Source organism: Podarcis liolepis, assembly GCF_965112155.1.
Source record: "Podarcis liolepis genome assembly, chromosome: 3".
Lineage (NCBI taxonomy): Eukaryota > Metazoa > Chordata > Lepidosauria > Squamata > Lacertidae > Podarcis > Podarcis liolepis.
The window spans coordinates 25,070,699-25,090,896 of NC_139557.1; the positions used below are offsets into that span (position 1 = coordinate 25,070,699).

General features: G+C 39.6%; 1 protein-coding gene across 2 annotated transcripts in view; it reads left to right on the forward strand.

Annotated features, from left to right (window-relative positions):
* Positions 1-20,198, forward strand: part of CSMD1 (CUB and Sushi multiple domains 1) — a 963,313-nt gene that overhangs the window by 489,210 nt on the left and 453,905 nt on the right. For both annotated transcript variants that reach the window (XM_083495378.1, XM_083495379.1), the window contains exon 5: positions 8,768-8,975. In XM_083495378.1, coding sequence (XP_083351504.1) covers positions 8,768-8,975 — 208 coding nt within the window. The remainder of the gene's footprint in view (positions 1-8,767; positions 8,976-20,198) is intronic.

Below are 20,198 nucleotides of genomic sequence, written 5' to 3' on the forward strand. Positions count from 1 at the left end.
GTGTTTTTACAACCTTCATTCCCAGTCTTCTCGCATTCACCAAAAAAAGGGTCCAAAATAAGTCCTTCAAACTACAGTCTCTCTAGCAGTCTGCAGGTGCTTCCTAGATGCTAATGGGAAGACAATCCTTAAAGGTCAATGGAAGCCTTGGAGTAAAGAAAAAATAATGTTTCATAAGATGGTCAGCATATTTGTCTTTAGTACCTTAGCTGTAAGAGAGGATACATGTAAAGCTTTCCTTTACTTTTTCTTCAGGCCATATTTGATCTTTCAATTATGAGCATTAGGTTGCCTTTTTCTTAGAGGTAGCAGAAGTCATCTGGATGCACAGATCAATGCCATGGCTAATATGTAATTATCTACATCAGTGCAACAGCTTCCTTTGAACGTTTCCAAATTCTGCGAGTTGACTTGATGAATTGCCAGATTGGCCCAGATATGTATGATTTAATGATAGCAATGGGATGTTTTAAAATGTCAGTGCAGAGCATATAATTTCAATAAATGGCTAATAAAATACAAACAATAGGCTACAGATGTCTGAGGGCACAGGTCTTTAGAAGTAGCTTTGACTGCTTTACTTTTTTGTTTTGCTGAGCTAAGGAACTGGATCACTGTGCATATTTATTTATTTTTTAAATCCCCGAGAATTATAGAAAAATGACATCTAATAGAGAACCAGTAGTGACTTTGCAGATACTTTTAATAAGGCTTAGTAAATAATGTATGGTTCATTTGGAGCTGTCTAAAGCTGCAATTTCCTTTAATTGATAAGCCTTACATAATGTGGCTGGAAATGACAATATGTCACTTGCAAGAGCTTTATAATATGCCAGTCAAGTTTTTAATTGTATCTATTCTATTGCTGGTGATAAATTGCAAGGGAAAGCCACTGGAGGAACAGGGGAGAGGAAATCCTGGCACTTCTTAATGACTCCCTCATGTTTTGTAATATTCAAAATATGAACCATGTTTCCATCAGTTACATTGCAGTACACCAAAGTAAAATGAATCTTGAAATGTTATCTCGAACTAGGACAATGGAGTATGAAATGAAACTGAGCAGAACAGTATTAATAATCTGAAATCAGGGCCTAAATCAGGGGGTCAGTAACCTTTTTCAGCTGTGGGCTGGTCCACTGTTCCTCAGACCATGTGTGGGGCCGGACTATATTTGGGGGGGGGGGGAATGAATGAATTCCTATGCCCCACAAATAACCCAGAGATGCTTAAATAACTTAAATAACTTAACTTAAATAAAAATAACTCAACTTAAATAAAAGGACGCATTCTACTCATGTAAAAACATGCTGATTCTTGGGCCATCCACAGGTTGGATTGAGAAGGCGATTGGGCCACATCCGGCCCCTGGGCCTTAGGTTGCCTACCCCTGGCCTAAATGGTCCTCAAGACCTTTGTGCCTTGAGAGCCTTTAATAAAAATGATCTTGGACAAATTTGGTAAAAGAGGAAGATTTTATTAATACATTTGCAAATGGATGGCTGCCTCATGAAGAGCCAGCAACCACAAGGATCAAGAGGTTACACACAAGTTGTAAAGCTTCTAAGTCCCTCTTCCCCCTCCCTCACAGAGAAGGTGTGGAAAGTCCCAACAGGTAACAGCACCCCTATTTCCCTCATCAATCATAACACAAATACGGTAGTTTCCATAACACATTTTAACCACAAATGTTCCATTGCCACGCTTCACCTTTATCTGACCTTTTGTACAAGTGTCAGCTTAGCAACAGGTGTTAACCACAACATCATATGTCCGACCTTCACACCTCGGTCCAGTATACCTGAAGGAGTGTCTCCACCCCCATCGTTCTGCCCGGACACTAAGGTCCAGCGCCGAGGGCCTTCTGGTGGTTCCCTCGCTGCGAGAAGCCAGGTTACAGGCATGGCTGTCAACTTACAGATTTGAAAAAAAGGGACCAGCAGCCTCGAAAATAAGGGATCAGCAGCCAAAATAAGGGATCAACAATTACTTTGATAAAATACATATTTTGTTGCGTGCAAATGGCTTTAGATACCTATTAGGTCCATAAATTACCATATAGCATATATTCAGCACAAAAAAACAGCAACAGTTTGTTGTTGACAAAGGACAGCTGGACATAGAAAGGGCCCCATTACCTTCAGTAGCTTATTTAAGGGACATCATCAATAAGGGATAGCAGCGGGACATGGCGCTGGGATAAGGGACTGTCCCGCCAAATAAGGGACACTTGATAGCTATGTACAGGGAACCAGGCAGAGGCACCCGCCCTGTGGAATGCCCTCCCACCAGATGTCAAAGAAATAAACAACTACCAGACTTTTAGAAGACATCTGAAGGCAGCCCTGTTTAGGGAAGCCTTTAATGTTTAATAGACTATTGTATTTTAATATTTTGTTGGAAGCTGCCCAGAGTGGCAGGGTATAAATAAATAAATAAATTATTATTATTAGTTTAGCAACAGGTGTTAAACACCCAACCTTGATATGTGGAACTTTCATGTTTATGCTGACCACACACTGTGTCCTGTGATCTTGGGCATTTTTGAACCTGTGCTGTACCTTCTGCTTTTGTGGCTAATGGTTAACTTAGCTGCTAGCTTCATGCCTTCAGAACTTGCTTTTATGTGAGAGGAGCAAAACAGAGCTTTATTACAGTTATTCATGTTATCATTTAAGCTATAGGTAAAATGAATGGCTATAGGTGCTGTCTGTTACATGTGCTGAACAGAAGTGAACTAAACATCTTATTTCTTATAAGCCATTAAGAGGCAACATTTATCATTTCTCACACTTGTTAGTTTTATTTATCTCTCTATTAGCACACCACTTGCTTGATAGGTATGAGCCACTTAGTGAGTGCCATTTGGTTATGAAAATTAACTGAGGCTGCAGTCCTTTACTCCAGAGGGCACGGATGTGGCATCTCCTTGAAGAGTTCCTTTGGTGTGAGGAGCACACACAGAGAGGCACCTTTGTCAGAAAGCGGCAAGTTATTTAGACCTTAAAAAGCTGCAGGAAGAAAAGTGATGTTGTTTCCAAATTCCTTTTTCAGCCCTCTTTACATTTTCAAGGCTCAGATCGGCAACCAAGCCTTGTATCACTGTTTTTGTGGTGCCGGCGAGCAGCAGATCTCTGGTTTTTACTATGTGGTCTACCAAAGTCATTCCAATTTGACGGTGCAATGTGCTTCTGCATGTGCATGTGCATGCATGTGAATTCTGTCTGTCTACAGGGAGGAGAGTGACCTTGGAGGGGGGCAAGAAAAACCAACAGATGGGTTGATGTCACAGCATTATGTCAAATTTCCAAATGTTCTACTGTACCCCCAAAGGTTTGCAACCACTGCACTGATACTCACTTATCAGGGTATAGGTCAGAACTATTTTTGTATAGGAAATAGGATTGCACCATATTATGATTGTAATAGTACAGAGGGTTTGCAAAAGCTGCAGTGAGTTTTTATGAACTTAAATTGCAATGACCTAGGCCAGAGATGGACAGGTTTGTTCAAGTACTCAAAAGTCCACAAGGGAACATACTTGTTACCTGCTGCGTTCCATTTTTCTTGCTGTTAAAATCCAGGATAGGCACTGTGGCTTTTAAAAAGGATGACAGCAATAAAACAGTAACAAGATAAAAACGTTAGAATATGCCTCTTTGAGTTCCAAGGTCACTTATGATTTAGTCCAATTCTTGCATTGATGTTGACCTCACTGGAAATCAATATCTCTGTATTAGTTTTGTGCACTGAAGTATTGGCATGTCATTTGTCAAGTTATTTTCTTTGCTGGAGCAGAAGATAACATAAACTGAAGTGCTTGGAACTTGAAAGGCACATCAACCACTTGAATTCTCGTCATCAAATGAAATAGTTAAAAGCATTTCCAGACAATATTTGGCATGGTAGATTGTGAATTTCCTTTGTTGTCTTTAGCGGAGTGGGTTGTGGGGAGGTGGGGAGCGGTCAGATTTACAATTTGCTAGTTGAATCACCCCCCACCCCTCTCAAATCAGGTCTGTGCTGTGACCAAGCAGTAACCTGTAAAAACAAGGAAAGTAAATGCAGAAAGTACGGAGAAAACGAAAAAGTAAAATGTAAAGGGAGTTCTTTTTGCCTTGCCACATCCTTTCAGCGTGCTGTTGCTTGCAGCAATAAGCACTATAAATAATTTCAGGTAGAGGGATTCTAAGGTGATGTCAGGTTTGGTTTGGATTTGCACACAGACTGTCTTGATAACCACAGACCTCAGTTCTTTGCATATTTAAGTAGTGCGGGGATAGCTCCGTTTCCCCCATTTGTACTTGCATTGCTGAGATGAAAAGTGCACAGATGTGCTCTTTAATTGCTCATTTATTTCACGAAGTTTTGATTGGCTTCTAACAGGCTTATCCTAAGGCTCCTTGTGTCATCCCCAAAGAATGGAGGATAGTGCACAGCAGAACTGTCTGAACATTATGCAGCACACAAGGATTGCAGATATATAGCAATATAAATAGAGAAGGTGCTTTATAAAAGACAGCAAGCTATTCTCTGAATGCTTCTTTTAAAAGACAACTATATTTATGGGGCCAAGTGATATTGTCAATGCGCTTCTATTTGGGCAAGAGTTCTTTATCACCTTCTGGCTAACACTGAAAAAGTAATATTCTAAAGGGTGTGATGGGGTACATTTACAGGAATGTTTCAAGAAGACAGCATTTTTTAAAAAAAATCCAGTGAATTGGGCATTTCACTAAATTGCCTGCATCAGAGGCAGAAAGGACAAGTCTTTGAAGCAGAATTTATATTGTTTTTAAAATGTGTCTTGTATGATAGCTCAGACAGTAGAGCATGAGACGCTGGGTTATGAGTTCAAGCCCCACGTTGGGTCAAAGATTCCTGCATTGCAGTAGATTGGAGTAGATGATCGTCCTGGTCCCTTTTCAACTCTGCAATTCTACGATAAAACAAATTTTGATGTACCACTTTAAAACCCAAAAGGTTGAAAGGGGTGTTTAATACATTCAATTTCCAGGTGAGGAGAAAACACAGGAGAGGCTGCACTGAGATAATAATAATAATAATAATAATAATAATAATAATAATAATAATAATATCCCCCCATCTGGCTGGGTTTCCCCAGCTACTCTTGGCGGCTTCCAACAAAAGATTACAAATTCATTAAAACATCAGTCATTAAAAACTTGCCTAAACAGGGGAGTTTTTATTTCTAGTGAACTTTCAGTCTTCCTGCTGAGTCCCGTGGTCCTTGGCAGGACAAAAGACCATGTGCATCATTTGCCACAAATGAGAGCTCTATGTCATATCTATTGTATTGATGTTAGTTCTCCATTGCCTGCCATCATTCCTGCATGAATCTGCACAGCAGCCGTGGTCATCTTCTGAAGCTCCACCCTGTGTTCCACTACCATGGCAGGTGAGATTGGTGGAGACATGAGGCAGGCCCTTTCGGTGGCAGTGCTGTGACACTGAACCTCCATACTGGGGAGCATTGCAAAATAACAACAAATATAAAAAATTCCTTCCAGTAGCACCTTAAAGACCAACTAAGTTAGTTCTTGGTATGAGCTTTCGTGTGCAAGCACACTTCTTCAGATACACAGATTCTTCAGATACTGTGTATCTGAAGAAGTGTGCTTGCACACGAAAGCTCATACCAAGAACTAACTTAGTTGGTCTTTAAGGTGCTACTGGAAGGAAATTTTTTGTTTTGACTATGGCAGACCAACACGGCTACCTATCTGTAACAACAAATATATTAGTGATACTAGCATACAAATACGTATTGCACAGGGGAAAATTGCTTGCAAAGATGTGTTTATTAGGAGAAAGTAGCACAAAAATTCTGACAAATTTTCTTGAGGGTTGTGTGTGTGTGTGTGTGTGTGTGTGCGTGCATACAGGTATGTTGATAACTGAATTTAATTTAAGGGCAAAAAAGGGAATAAATAAATCAGAAATCCAACCATTCCTACATGAAGGGCAAGCACAAACTGTATATTGCTATTTTGGCTGCAATGGCAAATTGTTGTTGCTTAGTCATTTAGTCGTGTCCGACTCTTCGTGACCCCATGGACCAGAGCATGCCAGGCTCTCCTGTCTTCCACTGCCTCCTGCAGCTTGGTCAAACTCATGTTTGTAGCTTCGGGAACACTGTCCAACCATCTTGTCCTCCGTCGTCCCCTTCTCCTTGTGCCAACATCAGGGTCTTTTCCATGGAGTCTTCTTTTCTCATGAGGTGGCCAAAGTATTGGAGCCTCAGCTTCAGGATCTGTCCTTCCAGTGAGCACTCAGGGCTGATTTCCTTCAGAATGGAGAGGTTTGATCATCTTGCAGTCCATGGAACTCTCAAGAGCACCATAATTCAAAAGCATCAATTCTTCAGTAATCAGCCTTCTTTATGGTCCAGCTCTCACTTCCATACATCACTACTGGGAGTAGTGATGGCAAATTGTAGTTTGTTCTAAAGAGGAAGTAAGCCATTGAATTGGAAGAATTCTGGTGAGTTTTCACAAGGACTTAAAAAACAACCAAGAATTACAAACTGAAATGGAAATGTGGAAGACAGAATTTACTATTGGGCAGGGGGTAGAAACTGAGAGAAACCAAAGTTGACAGATTTGCCCATTGCTACTCCTCTATGCAATGTCAATTGCATGGAGAAATAAATGAAAAGCACTTATCTGTGGGTAGGATCTGCCTTCTGACTGCACAAGCCAAGCCATTCTTTCTTCCTTTAAAATGTACCTTCCGGAATTGATTCCTCTGTCATGGCTTTGATCACAGGCCACCTACCCACGGTGTTGCTCTCAGCCACTTGAATCTAATCCCTTAATTGTTTTGTATTGCACACATCTTCATTAGCTGATAGGTTCCTTGAGCCAGAGACCTTGTCAAGTTCCATATGTGTATATAAAATGATATTATGAGTATAACCCACAAGGACAATCATGATCAATGTAGGTTAAAATAATACAATGTGTAAAAGTGAAAGGGGCTTTATCATTACTGGGGCGGAGGACAAAAAACCACGTTGTTTATTATTGCTGTCTTTTAGTTTTCAGCTACCGTTTTGGTAGGCAGCTTAATGAGCTTTTAATTTTTCATGCCGCTGAACTGCAGAGAAGGCTTCCTTTGCAATTACATAAGTTTTTATACTAATAATACAAGCGCTAATGTAACAATTGTTCCCTTAAAATGCTTCCTGTAAAATGCTGTGCATGATTCACCGTGATAATTCTTCCAGTCTATTTGTGAAAAATATTTTGTTGCATGGCATATACTTTTGTGCTGTGTTGCAACTGGAAATTCTCCATGCATGACTTAATAGTTAATAGCAGAGAAGTAATAAAATGCTGACCTTTAATCCAAGTTCTGCATACTGTGCAATGCCGTGATATAAACATGAACCCAATGAAATTATGCACACAGAGAATGCATATTTGTTTCTCAAAAACATATATGAACACGTGAAGCTGCCATACATTGAGTGAGCCATAAACAAACCCCTGTGTTGCAATAAAGACAAGCTGAACAATATAACATTTATAGACTAATTTATTTATAGACTAATACAAATGATGAGAAATTACAACCAAAGTCTCTAAATCTTCTTCACCAGTCACAGTTGTTGTTGTTGTTTAGTCGTTTAGTCATGTCCAACTCTTCATGACCCCATGGACCAGAGCACATCAGGCACTCCTGTATTCCACTGCCTCCCACAGTTTAGTCAAACTCATAATGGTAGTTTCGAGAACACTGTCCAACCATCTCGTCCTCTGTCGTCCCCTTCTCCTTGTGCCCTCCATCTTTCCCAATATCAGGGTCTTTTCCAGGGAGTCTTCTCTTCTCATGAAGTGGCCAGAGTATTGGAGCCTCAGCTTCAGGATCTGTCCTTCCAGTGAGCACTCAGGGCTGATTTCCAGTCACAGTAGAATAATTCAAAAGTTTGATATATACATAATCAGTCACCAAATATTGCCGGAACAGAGTTTCCGGATAACCAATCTATTACGTTCAATGCTTCATCAGCCAGACTTGTAAGAATTAATATGAGAAGGATGCAGTTCAATTTCTTAACAAGCCAATCTTAGATGTAAGCAAATATAAACGCTGTAGAAAATATGCTCTGGATCAGTGCTCATACAATACTGTAGGCACTGATGACTACATATTGAACGAAACAGATTGGTTATCTGGAAACTCTGTTCCGGCGATATTTGTTGACTGATTATGTATATATCAATTTTTTTGAATTATTCTACCGCGACTGGTGAAGAAGATTTAGAGACTTTGGTTGTAATTTCTGATCATTTGTATTAGTCTATAAATAGTGTTTAGTGCCATTGTTATTGGCCATTGTGTTGTGTTATATTGTTCAGCTCATACATTAAGTGAGAGCAGTGGTGGTGCTTGTTATTGTTATTATTATGATTTTTATATGTGTTTTGGCTGAACGTTCTCGATTGACAGATCAGGATGGATGCTTAATAAACAGCAGAGCTCGTATAACCTCTGCAAAAGCTTTGTGCAAATAAATCAGGATGAATGCTCAAACAGGGCATCTCAGGCAGAGATCTTTTCTAACATGTACTGCTTGTTATTTTTTTAACTGGAGATGTCAGGGATCACTTGATGCTTCTTAGAAATAATAAAATGTATAGTGTTTCTTCATCTCTGTATATACCCCCTTCCACGGTGCTGTTAACATGGTTAATATATTATCAGTGTGACCAATTCTATTGCATTTGTTTTTTATAATCAGCTGAAGGTGCTTGTGGAGGAACTCTCCGTGGGACAAGTGGAATTATTTCAAGTCCTCACTTTCCTTCTGAGTATGATAACAATGCTGATTGCACATGGACCATTCTAGCTGAGCCAGGAGATACCATTGCTTTGGTTTTTACGGATTTCCAACTAGAAGAAGGCTACGATTTCTTAGAGATCAGTGGCACTGAAGCACCATCAATATGGTAAGTCAATACAGTGGTCTCATTTCATATTTATAGAAGCCTTCAAAATTTAGCCATTCGAAATTGTGTATTCATAAATTGTTTGAAGTTGTTTGTTTTGAAGTTGTAGTCATTGCTGTCGTGATGATAATAATGCCCATCAGGAATACATATGCATTAATCAGCTAAATATTGTTAATGCTATTTTAGAAATATTTTATGGTGAATTACTTTGGGGGGGGGAATGTTAGCTCCATCAGGAATACATATGCATTAATCAACTAAATATTGTTAATGCTATTTTAGAAATATTTTATGGTGAATTACTTTGGGGGGGGGGGGGGGAATGTTAAGTTACAGCAAGGAATGAAACAAACACCTTTAGAAATGTGTTCAGAATGATGATGTGGTAGGATACTGCCCTCTAATGGAAGGATCCAGAATTATTTTTCTGTGAGTCATCACAACCTCTTAATATATAATTACACTTTAAGGATTTGTGGAGTAGAAATGTGCTTCTCTTTTTGATGAGAGGGAATGAAAGAGAGAACTGACTCTACCAGAGAGTGTTGCTTTGCATTTAATGATACTTCTAGTTTTGTGACAACCACTGCAATTTAGATAGCAGGACGTCTAGCGAACTTTAAGAGTATCTCACCAAATAATAACTTCTAGCTAATAGGACCAGTTTTCTCATATGCCAGGTTTCTGCCCTTGCGCTGACCTTTCTACTCTTTGAAAACTGTTCCTGATCCATTATTGCTGACATCCCTATTTAAACCCATCAGTATGTTCACACATACATCTAAGTAGAGACACACACCAGTGCTTTTTGAGGAACAATTCTGGAGTACACCACTCATTTGGGCTGAAGCATGAATGGTTAACATAATTCACATAGCGTTCTGAATATAGTAAATGATATCACATGCCTAAAATTAAACTTGTGTGCAGTTGTTCAGTATTCAGCTGAATACTGAATCCACACTGAATCCACTGAAAACAGGAGCGAAAGACAGTGTTTCTAGTACCTATCTTACCTCAGTTCTATTTTCATTCCAATAAATTGTTTTGATAATACACTTGCTTACTTCACATACATTTTCCAACAGTTGTCATAGTGATTATCTCTGTGATATTAAAGTGATACCAAAGCATATTGATGACACTGGTCCTACGTTTTTTGTGCTGCAACATTCAGGAATGAGGGGGCTGTAGCTTTAGAGCATCGTTTGAAAAGAGGTAGTTCAATGTTTCTCACATTTATTTATAAACTAGTTGCTTGTCCATTCCTCCCCCCCCCTTTTCAAACGTGCTTCTAGATCTCAGGTCTTTAACGAACATTCAGACTGTTGGTGTGGGAGGTTGAAGTGCAGAGGAGGCATCGAAAATAGGTCATTTCGTCTTGGAACAGGGCAGGCAAAAACAAGCAGAACAAATACAAATAGGGAATGAGTTGTCAGGACTGTTTTAACAATTAGCAGGATCACACTACAGTCAATAAAGATGTTAGCTGTTTCACTTCTTTAGTATGTAGGCCAGCCCTATGTATGTTTATTCAGAGGTTTATACTAAAAAAGGGGGGGGTTATATAAAAAAATTGTGCACAGTGCCATCAAAGTGGATGCAGAAACATTATTTCTTCTTCTCCTATAATGCTAGAACTAATGGTAAGCCTATGAATTTGATCACCATGAGATTTGGCAAACTCAACTTATGGACTTTGTTGCTACATGATGTGTTGATGACCACTGGATTTAATGGGTTTCAAATGGGCCAAGGCAAATTCATGAATAGTTACCAGCAGCTGTGTGTTGTTTAAAGTGATGCCGAGCCAAACTTACGAAAGGTCAAAACTTCAGTTTGAATTTGGGGTGAGATTTAGTGGTGGATGGCTTGGTGAAACTGTTTCACTTCTTTCTTTCTTTTTTCATTTTCTAACCATGTTTCTCTTTGTGGGGTGGAGAACATTGCAGAGCCCCTCCAAGTTCAGCTACAAAAGCAGCTGCTATTTTTGATTTCCCAGAATCCTTTCTTCTGAGGGGTATTCTGGGAAATCTAAAATTGTGACCACTAGGCCTGAGAGTCTCTCTCCCCCCACCAAAAGTTGCCCCCTAACTGGCAAATGAGAAAATGTTATCCCATTTCACTGAAAATGGACCCATGAAATTAGGGGGGGGGCATAGCTATAAAAAAAGTACATTATGGATCAATGGAACCTTTGAGTGTAAAGAATGTGTACTCTGGAATTTACTGTGTGAAAGGAGCAGAAATTATTCTGGCTAACTACTTTTTAAGTGGCAAAACTAATTTTAACCTGTTTACCACAAATCACTGTGTTATATTCCAAAAAGGTAATTTAGGTTGATGCCGAACTGAAACAGCTGTTTGGTTACAAATATTCATGTTTCTTTTATTTGCCAATGTTCTGTCTTTCACAAATTACTGATACCGTAAAAGGATTATTTGTTCTTGGAAGATTGAGGGTATATAATTATTTGCCCCCAAAATTTTATATGACTGCCTCTATTTATTTTTTTGGCTTGTTGCATAGCCTTGAACATGGAAAACAGTAAGTCAGAAGAGCAACTATGTCTCCCAAACAAACCATAGTTATATTACTCACTTTCACTGAATGCTGTGCATAGTGGTAAATGCAATTCTTTATGTTTTGATTGTGTGTATGTGTGTATATAGTGTGTATGTTTATGTCTCTTGTGCTTTTATATAATTTAACGGGAGGAGCCGCCATATAATTACAGCCTGATACAGCATTTGTATTGGTTTCCAAGAACTCCATGGCCTGACCTAGAAGACGTATTTACATTTTTATCCACCAATATATTGATCATTCAAATAAATAGCCTTCATTTTTTTTTAACTATTTCAAAATATATTTTTACAGGATACTTTGAATGTTATTTAGAGCTTTTGTCCCAAGTTCCAAATGCTTCATTCCCTCCTGAAGCTGCAACAATTTCATGGAGCACTGAGTTAGGGAAGGGAGTAATTTTGCCCAATCTAATGCATTTTCAACAAGGGACATAACATTTCAGTGCTGAATGTCTTTCATGGTTGGAAAAGGCAGTACTGGTACGAAAATTACCTTAAATGCTCAGCATCTTAAATCTTTTAACAGTTTCAAGCTTTGATTGAAACAACTTAGCCAATGTACCTGAATTTTGAATTCTTTAGTTTAGAAATCAAGTCTCATTATCCACCAGCCGACAAAGTGGTTAAACAATATCTTTGATTGACTAGTGCATTGGGTTGAAATTGACTTTTTTAAAAACTCCTTACACCTTATGGGTTCTCCTTTTCCTGGCATTTTCTTCTTCTGGAAAATACCCATGTATTGCTTAAACCTTGAAAATCTTGTATGCTAAGGAATAATTTCATAGGGTGGCATTCAACTAAGTTTTGAAATTAATGAACATTTCTGTCCATCCATGAATCACCAGTTCTGCATTTATATATTTGAAGTAATGCATTTAGTGAAAGCCTCCAATTTAAAAATAGTTCAACTAGAGTTGAATATTCTATGGCTAAAAACATTGAGGATGGTTTTTCTTTTCCTTACTTTGAAGATAAGGCATGCACACCAAAGAATGAACATTTTACATTGGTTCTTCCACTCAAACATGTCTGAAACCAGATGGAGGTAATGCTAATAACATCAGTAACAGAGTGGTATAATTTATTGTTCCTCGTAGTGTAATCTGTAGTTCTTGCTTAGAGACTAGTCATCTGTTCAGATCAAAATCCATTCAATGTGCAGGGTAAAGAGAAAAGAAGCAGTAAATTGATGCTTAATTCACAGAGCATTAGCACTTCTTCTGCACCTGCTAATTTACTACCTACTGCGCAAGCAAACTATAAAGGCTTAATTCACATCCATCATTCCACCTCTGAATCTGACAGGAATATAAGATTGTGATTACGCTTTCAGAACCTGTGTATGGCCTATGATGTAATTTTCCAGGGTACGTTAAATTACATAAAAGGCAGTTGGTTTCTAAAACTTAATGTGTATTTATAGAAAGCTGAGTGATGCCTTGCTTTGGTAGTTCATAATTGGTTGCCCATTTCATTTTAGATGCAAACTATATTCAGTATCAGCAAATGGAAGGGAAAACAGTTAACCTAGTTCTTCAAAGTACATATCAGAAAGAAGACATGTTATTCACCTGGGTAAAAAGGGGAAAAAAGAGAAAATAAAACACCTTGCCTAGTCACCCCACGAGACATCTATTTGCTATAGACTGTTTCCTATCACATTGCTTAGACTTTCTGACATTGTGTTATCATATTCCTGTTGCATTCATTTTTCATTTCATTTTTAATGAATTGGTTGGTTATCCTACAGAAATCTCAGATAATTTGAGCAAGATTTTAACTCTAGCCAAACAATTAGTTGAGGGGCAAATAAAAAGCTATGTATAACTGCTGATGTTTCCCATTCCTTTCTTTTTTTATGAATGGATATATTTCATTTATAACATCTGAGACTTCCCTATCTCCAAAATAAGTGACAGCTAAACCTTTGCAACATGGTGGTCTGTATGTGATTTTGGCTATTTGGATGAAGACTCGTGAAGTTATTCCATATACATCCAAAGTCAAATTCAAAGAACTAGTGTGATTGAGTGTTAGACTTCAGTCAGCAATCAGCTCAGTTGCCAGTCCCAGGAAAATCTGTCTCTCGGTCTCACAGGAGGGAGAGCACATGATAAAATAAGATATGTACCACAGTACCAATCTCTGGGATGCCTTATAAATGTTGGAGGAAATGTATGAAGTATATAACATCCAAAATCTTAACACTTCTGGTGATACTGTATTGCAAATGTCATTGCATCTACTATTCATTTTTATCTTTCTTTGTTAAAATAACAAAATACTCTAGGAAGTTCTCTAGGAAGAACATGAGAAATATTATGGGCATTTGGGCTGATCTTTCAGCACTCTTTCTGTGACTTTATTATTTAACAATAATATACCATATTTTTCCGTGTATAACATACCCCCCATGTATAAGAAGCCCCCTATTTTGGGCGACTCAAAATTAAGAAAATCGGGGGAGATTGCCCATAGTAGTAGAGCTTTTTTGGGAGGGTTGCCAAAATCACTCACCCATCTGATCTACACTGCCACTTGCACGTGTCACAAAAGCCACCTATCGCCTGCCCCCTCACCGGAAGAAGCCACCAATCGCCTGCCCAATTGCCACAGCGACAGTCAATCAACACCAGCCCTTGCTGCGGCCACCAATAACACACCCAATAGCCGCTGATAATCTCCGGCTCATGGCAGCAACTAATCCCACATTCCCTCATGCATTATCAGTGTATAAATAATTTTTTAACATAATTTTTAATTAAAAAAACCTTGTCTTATACACGGAAAAGTACGGCATGCATAAAGGAGATAGAAACTGACATTGTTGGGGGGCATTTTCTAATTGGAAAAGAGGCGGGCAGGGAAAACCCCCCACTCGTAAAGATTAGTTCAGCAAGGTGAGATGGAACGACAGACGTGCCGCTGAAAGTTCACTGGCATGCTGCCATTCCATAAATGGTTCAACTATTAAGATTGCAGTGGCTTGCATTAACTCAGAGTAAATTCATCAATGAAGTGTTCGCACAATAATGTTCAATAAACACCTTTGCCCATTGCTATTACTGTTTAGTTTACACACCAATTTTATTGATTGCTGCTATAGCACCGAAAGGATATAGCACTCAAGTTCAACTTGATACATATGTTGGTCACTGCATTTTTTTTTAAAGGGTCTGGCAGGCTGGTTATATTACATGCACATTTTTTTTTTATTTTGCTGTTTATAGCTTGACTGGGAAAGCAGGAACCTACATTGTACTGGGTGGTGAAACACAAGAGTTATGTAGAAAATGTATGTGTGTGTTGATTGAGCCATCATTTGTATTGCTCCCACTCACATAGGCATTATAATTCACATAGGCATGTCACTGTAAAACAAACTAGAAATGTGTATTATTATCATACAATCAGTGGCGTAGCGTGGGTTCTCAGCACCCGGGGCAAGGCAAGTAATTTGCGCCCCCTAACCCGTGGATTTTAGCACTCGAGTCTCTTCCGCGCGCCCCCAGATGTTGCGCCAGGTGCGGCAGGCCCCCCCTGCACCCCCCACGCTACGCCACTGCTCCCACCACAAGTCTTCAGGACAGCCATCCGAAGGCTGGCGCGGGGAGAAGGTCTCTCCGCCCCACCGCCAGGCTTCGGAGCAGCCTTCCGAAGGCTGGTGCGGGGAGAAGGTCTCTCCGCCCCACCACCAGGCTTTGGAGCATCCTTCCGAAGCCTGGCGGCGGGAGGAGGTCTCTCCGCCCTTCCGCCAGGCTTCGGAGCAGCCTTCCGAAGGCTGGCGGCGGGAGGAGGTCTCTCTGCCCCACCGCCAGCCTTCGGAGGAGGTCCGAGGACAGTGGGGTTCCTGCTTCCTCGAGGAGGGCCGGCCAAACGCGCCCCCCCAAATGTTGCGCCCGGTGCGGCCGGCACCCCTGGCACCCCCCACGCTACGCCACTGCATACAATAGACCTTTTTTAAAAAAAAACAAACACCTTGATAATCTAGAACCCATGGAAAAGCTATTTAGAAGATGGACAGTGTTGCCTGGTGACTCTTACCTAAGATAAGCGCTGGGCTAAGCCCTGCTCAGGTGTTCCACTTCTCCAGCGTGATGACCATTTGGGTGAAAGAGAGCAAGAGTGGGGTGGAAGATGGAAAGCATTTTCTCTGAAGTGGGGAGCCCCATTCTACATTCATGGAAGATCCCTCTAAAATTTAGAACATGGTTTATACTTAACTGTAACATGTGTGGGTAGCAGCTATGAGTAGAGGAGACTGCCCTCTTCAGAAGAATGCCCTTCAACCAGTAGAGAGAAGAAAGGTCAGAGGGCTGGAGTAGGCAGGGCTTGCCAGTGATGGCCCAAGAGAGGGAAATGAATAGCCAAATAGGGCTAAAATCCATGTAGAATGATCCTTGGTGTACTGATAAATGCTAAAAGTAAATGTGGATAATTGAAGCAAACCTGTTCTACATACACTTACCCTGAAGGCCCTCTTCGATGCAAGGTGTTTCTTTGACATCATTCACAATGACATCAACAATATAACAACCTAGGAGTCTTCCTTGCAATATTTTTGCTTCAAACATTGCTTGCTTGCTGTAATGGTTTCCAGGGCATCATAGCATTGCTCAATTGGCTGCACCTTGGCATGGTTCAGGTAGCATAGGGACATCAGATTGGTTCTGCCACTGTACCTGCACAGTGCTGAGCTGCTGTGCTGCTTCTACATCTCTCACCCTTTCCGTATCCATCAGCAATGCTCAGCTTTAGGAAGCAGGTGAATAACACCACCCCACCTGTACAATCCTGCTGACTGCAACTGCTTGCTTGTTCATGTATTCATACTTCGCCTTTTCTGTGTAGTCCAAGGCAGCGATTTAATTATAGGCATTTCCACTATTGTAGAGAATAGCCAATGCCCAGTTTGCTAAATGACCTGTCTCTTTGGCAGTAGGAAATGTTGCAAAGCAAACAGCAAGCATTTTTTCCTCTTTTGCCCATGTTCCTTCTTTGGGCCCAGTGGATAATATTTATTTAGCTCCACTGTGTGCTAAATCTATATTAATTTCTGCAGCGCTTTAATAATGAAAGTTGTAGAAATTAATACCATTCAGTGGTGCATTGCAAAGCCTTTTGTTTATGGCAGTGTTTGTGAGAAGCTAGGGTGCTATAAATATGTTAAATCATTTCCTGTTTTTATATCAATAGGAATCCATTGTGTAAAAATAATTTCTTAAGGGTTTTGCATGCTCTTCAGAAGACTGAGTATAAAGTTTATTAGATTAATATTAATCTGATTTTCAAAGATCAAGGGACCTTGCACTCTTCTCCAACAGCTAAATTATACATATCTTTTATGAATGTTCACTTCTCTGTTTTGTTTTACCTTTCCAATATGTAGAACCACTGAGTCCGCGTAGTCAGATATAGACTTTTGTTCTAGCGATTTATTTTGATTTGTGCATGGTAAGATAATTATTCTTGCTGTTCCTTAATATTTTACTATGCTTTCCAAAAAAAATTATGACTGAATATATACACTAGTTGTGACTCTTGCATTGTTAAGACCAATAGTCCCCAATACAGTGAGTCAATCTTTATTGTTTCAACCATGAGTAACAACAGAGGAGAACCCAGAGATAAAGAAAATGCAGAATAGCCTATCTGTAACAATGAAACAAAACTAGAGCATTTGGGGAAGATGTGTCAGTGACTCAGAAAGACGTACCAACAAAGCAGTGATATAAATAGTCTGGCCCATGCCCAGCCAAGCCAGTTTTACATTCTTGCAACTTTCGGTTTCAACAGAATAAATTCTACAAAATCCTTCTAATCTTAGCAATTTTGCAAAGTAAACTGAGTGATCTTCAGAATAGCATTGTGAAGATGGAAGATAGATTTGGCTGTGAAAGCTTTCAGGCTTGCCTCCAGCTTTATCACCTTTAAATTGTATGCTCACCATGCCATTATGGTAGCTGCATGCTATATACGATGTTATCAGATGGATATTGCGTGGCAAGGCCCCCAAACCAGCCCCTCGTTAGAACAAAATTCACACTGACACAGAATTTTGGTTTAAGGTTATTGGACAAAATTTTAGGCCACAACTTTATTGATTACAGAAATGTGAGCGGTATTGGCTTAGGCATTGGCAAAGGACTATATTGGACTCCTGCCCCCTTTGCAGGAAGTCAGTAAGGGTAAACACCCAAAGAGGAGACTATCTATGGCAGAGCAATGGTTCAAGTCCATTAGGTTGAAATCCTATAATCACTAACCTGAGACTGGGAGTAAGACCTATGGAATATAGTGATAGGCCTGCACAAGACATTTTATGGCCTGAGGAAAATATAACATAATGTCCACCTATTCTATGTACAGAAGCTGACTGGATTGGCAGCTGAATTTTTCTCCAATAGTGGCAGTTTTCTTAGTCCTTTAAAAAAAACCACACACACACACACAAATGTCTCAAAGCAGCTTAACAAGATAAAATGCAAAAGTAATCACAACCACAAAATCTAAAGCAATGCACAATACGAAATACCTAAAATGCTAATCCAATAACACCATCGTTGTTATTGTTAACAAAGGCCTCCGTAAATAAAAAGTTTTTAGCCCTTTAGAACGTACCATACTTTTCCATGTATAAGACTAGTTTTTTTTCTTTAAAAACCACACTCAAAAGTGGGGGTCGTCTTATACATTGTCTTATACAACAACTTTGTGCCATCACTCTCCCCACCCATTTTCTTAAAATTGAGTCCCCCCAAATAAGGGTCATCCTATACATGGGGTCGTCTTGTAGACAGAAAAGTACAGTATCTTTCACTGCACCTGCAAGCAAAATATTTGTTATGAAGAATTATAAATGTGTTACAGATACACCACCTAATAATAATAATAATAATAATTTTATTATTTATACCCTGCCCATCTGGCTGGGTTTCGCCAGCTACTCTGGGCGGCTCCCAACAACATACAATCAAACATTAAAAACTTCCCTAAACAGGACTGCCTTCAGATGTCTTCTGAAAGTCAGATAGTTGTTTATTTCCTTGACATCTGATGGGAGGGAATTTCACAGCGCAGGTGCTACTACTAAGAAGGCCCTTTGCCTGGTTCCCTGTAACCTCACTTCTTGCAGTGAGGGAACTGCCAGAAGGCACTCGGAGCTGGACCTCAGTGTCCGGGATGAATGATGGGGATGGAGAGGCTCCTTAGTCATTCAACTTCCAGGAAAGCTGAGATGAGGAGCAGTAGCCCTAGCACCTAACAATAACAAAATGTTTAACATGTCACCGTCAAGGAAACAAATGGGGACAAAAGCAAGGATAAAATATTTCCGTGATTAACCAGGCCCAAGGCAAGTGTGAACAAGGTGTATGGAAAGAACAATTCTGGCCCTCAAAACATCACAGCAGGCTTGAATCTGCCCTGTGGCAAGAGGTGGCAGTAAAACGAATCAGGACTTGTATAAAATTAAGCTAGCCTGCCTAACCACACAATGAAACAGGGAAATCTTACAGCAATACAAGTCTATTCAGCTGATCTAAAAAAAATTCATGTCATTAATATTTTGTGAGGGGACAATAAAAATTTTAAAGTTTAAATGTGCCACCCAATTGGGTTGGATAGAGAGGAACTGTCTATTCAAACCTTTATATTTTATTCTGCCACATTGAAGTGCAGAATTATGGCTATCCATCATGCTAACTTAATTTGCAGTGGAGGATGTGGCGACCATATTCTGATACTTTAAACTGAGAACGTGGTAGTGAAGATATATTTATGAGACAGACAGACAGACAGACAGACAGACACACACACACACACACGCACGCGTATCGTTAACAAAAGAGAGATTCCTTTTGATTATGTGGCAAAACATTTTGGCTTCTGCCTTCATCAGTGCTGTGATAAAAGTGAAATAATACGGTTTCCAAAAGCAGCTGAGGAAGGTGGAATCTTCACAAATGTTAAAAACACTGTGAAAATGCTTTTTTTAAAAAATCGTTTTTAAAAATGCATTGAATTTGCTATAGCTCACAGTCGCCATGTAGTGTCACAACTGTATATTGCACTTTACAACACACTCAAAATGTTTTATTTACAGCTGTATAGCTGAGTCTGAAGACAGAAGCTGAAACATTTTTTTAAAAGGCTCCTGTTTTATTAATCACAGTAACATAGAGTGCTGTTTTTCTGGGGGTATGCAGGGGTACGCATACCCCTAAACATTTTGTGAATCTAAGTTTGGCCTCATTGAGGAGCAGTATTTCAGTATGAGTAGGAAAATGAGAGTACCCCTAAACATTTTTTTAGAAAATAAACCACTGGTAACATATATGTTATGTGATCAACTGAATCTTAAAAGGAATCCAGAGCAAGCTTGCCTGAAATACTCTCTCACTCTCTCTCTCTCTCTCTCTCTCTCTCTCTCTCTCTCTGTGTGTGTGTGTGTGTGTGTGTCTTAGATTTGAATCCCTTACTTTCCCTTGATTTTTCCAGTGTAAAGCCAACTGGGTTTTACCTGAAAGGAAACTAGGCTTGTCACACACTTTGCAGGGGGCATCAAACAACTTGACTTATTCAACTAGCTCTTCAAAGCCACAGCTTAGTGTGAATAGGAGAGAAGAA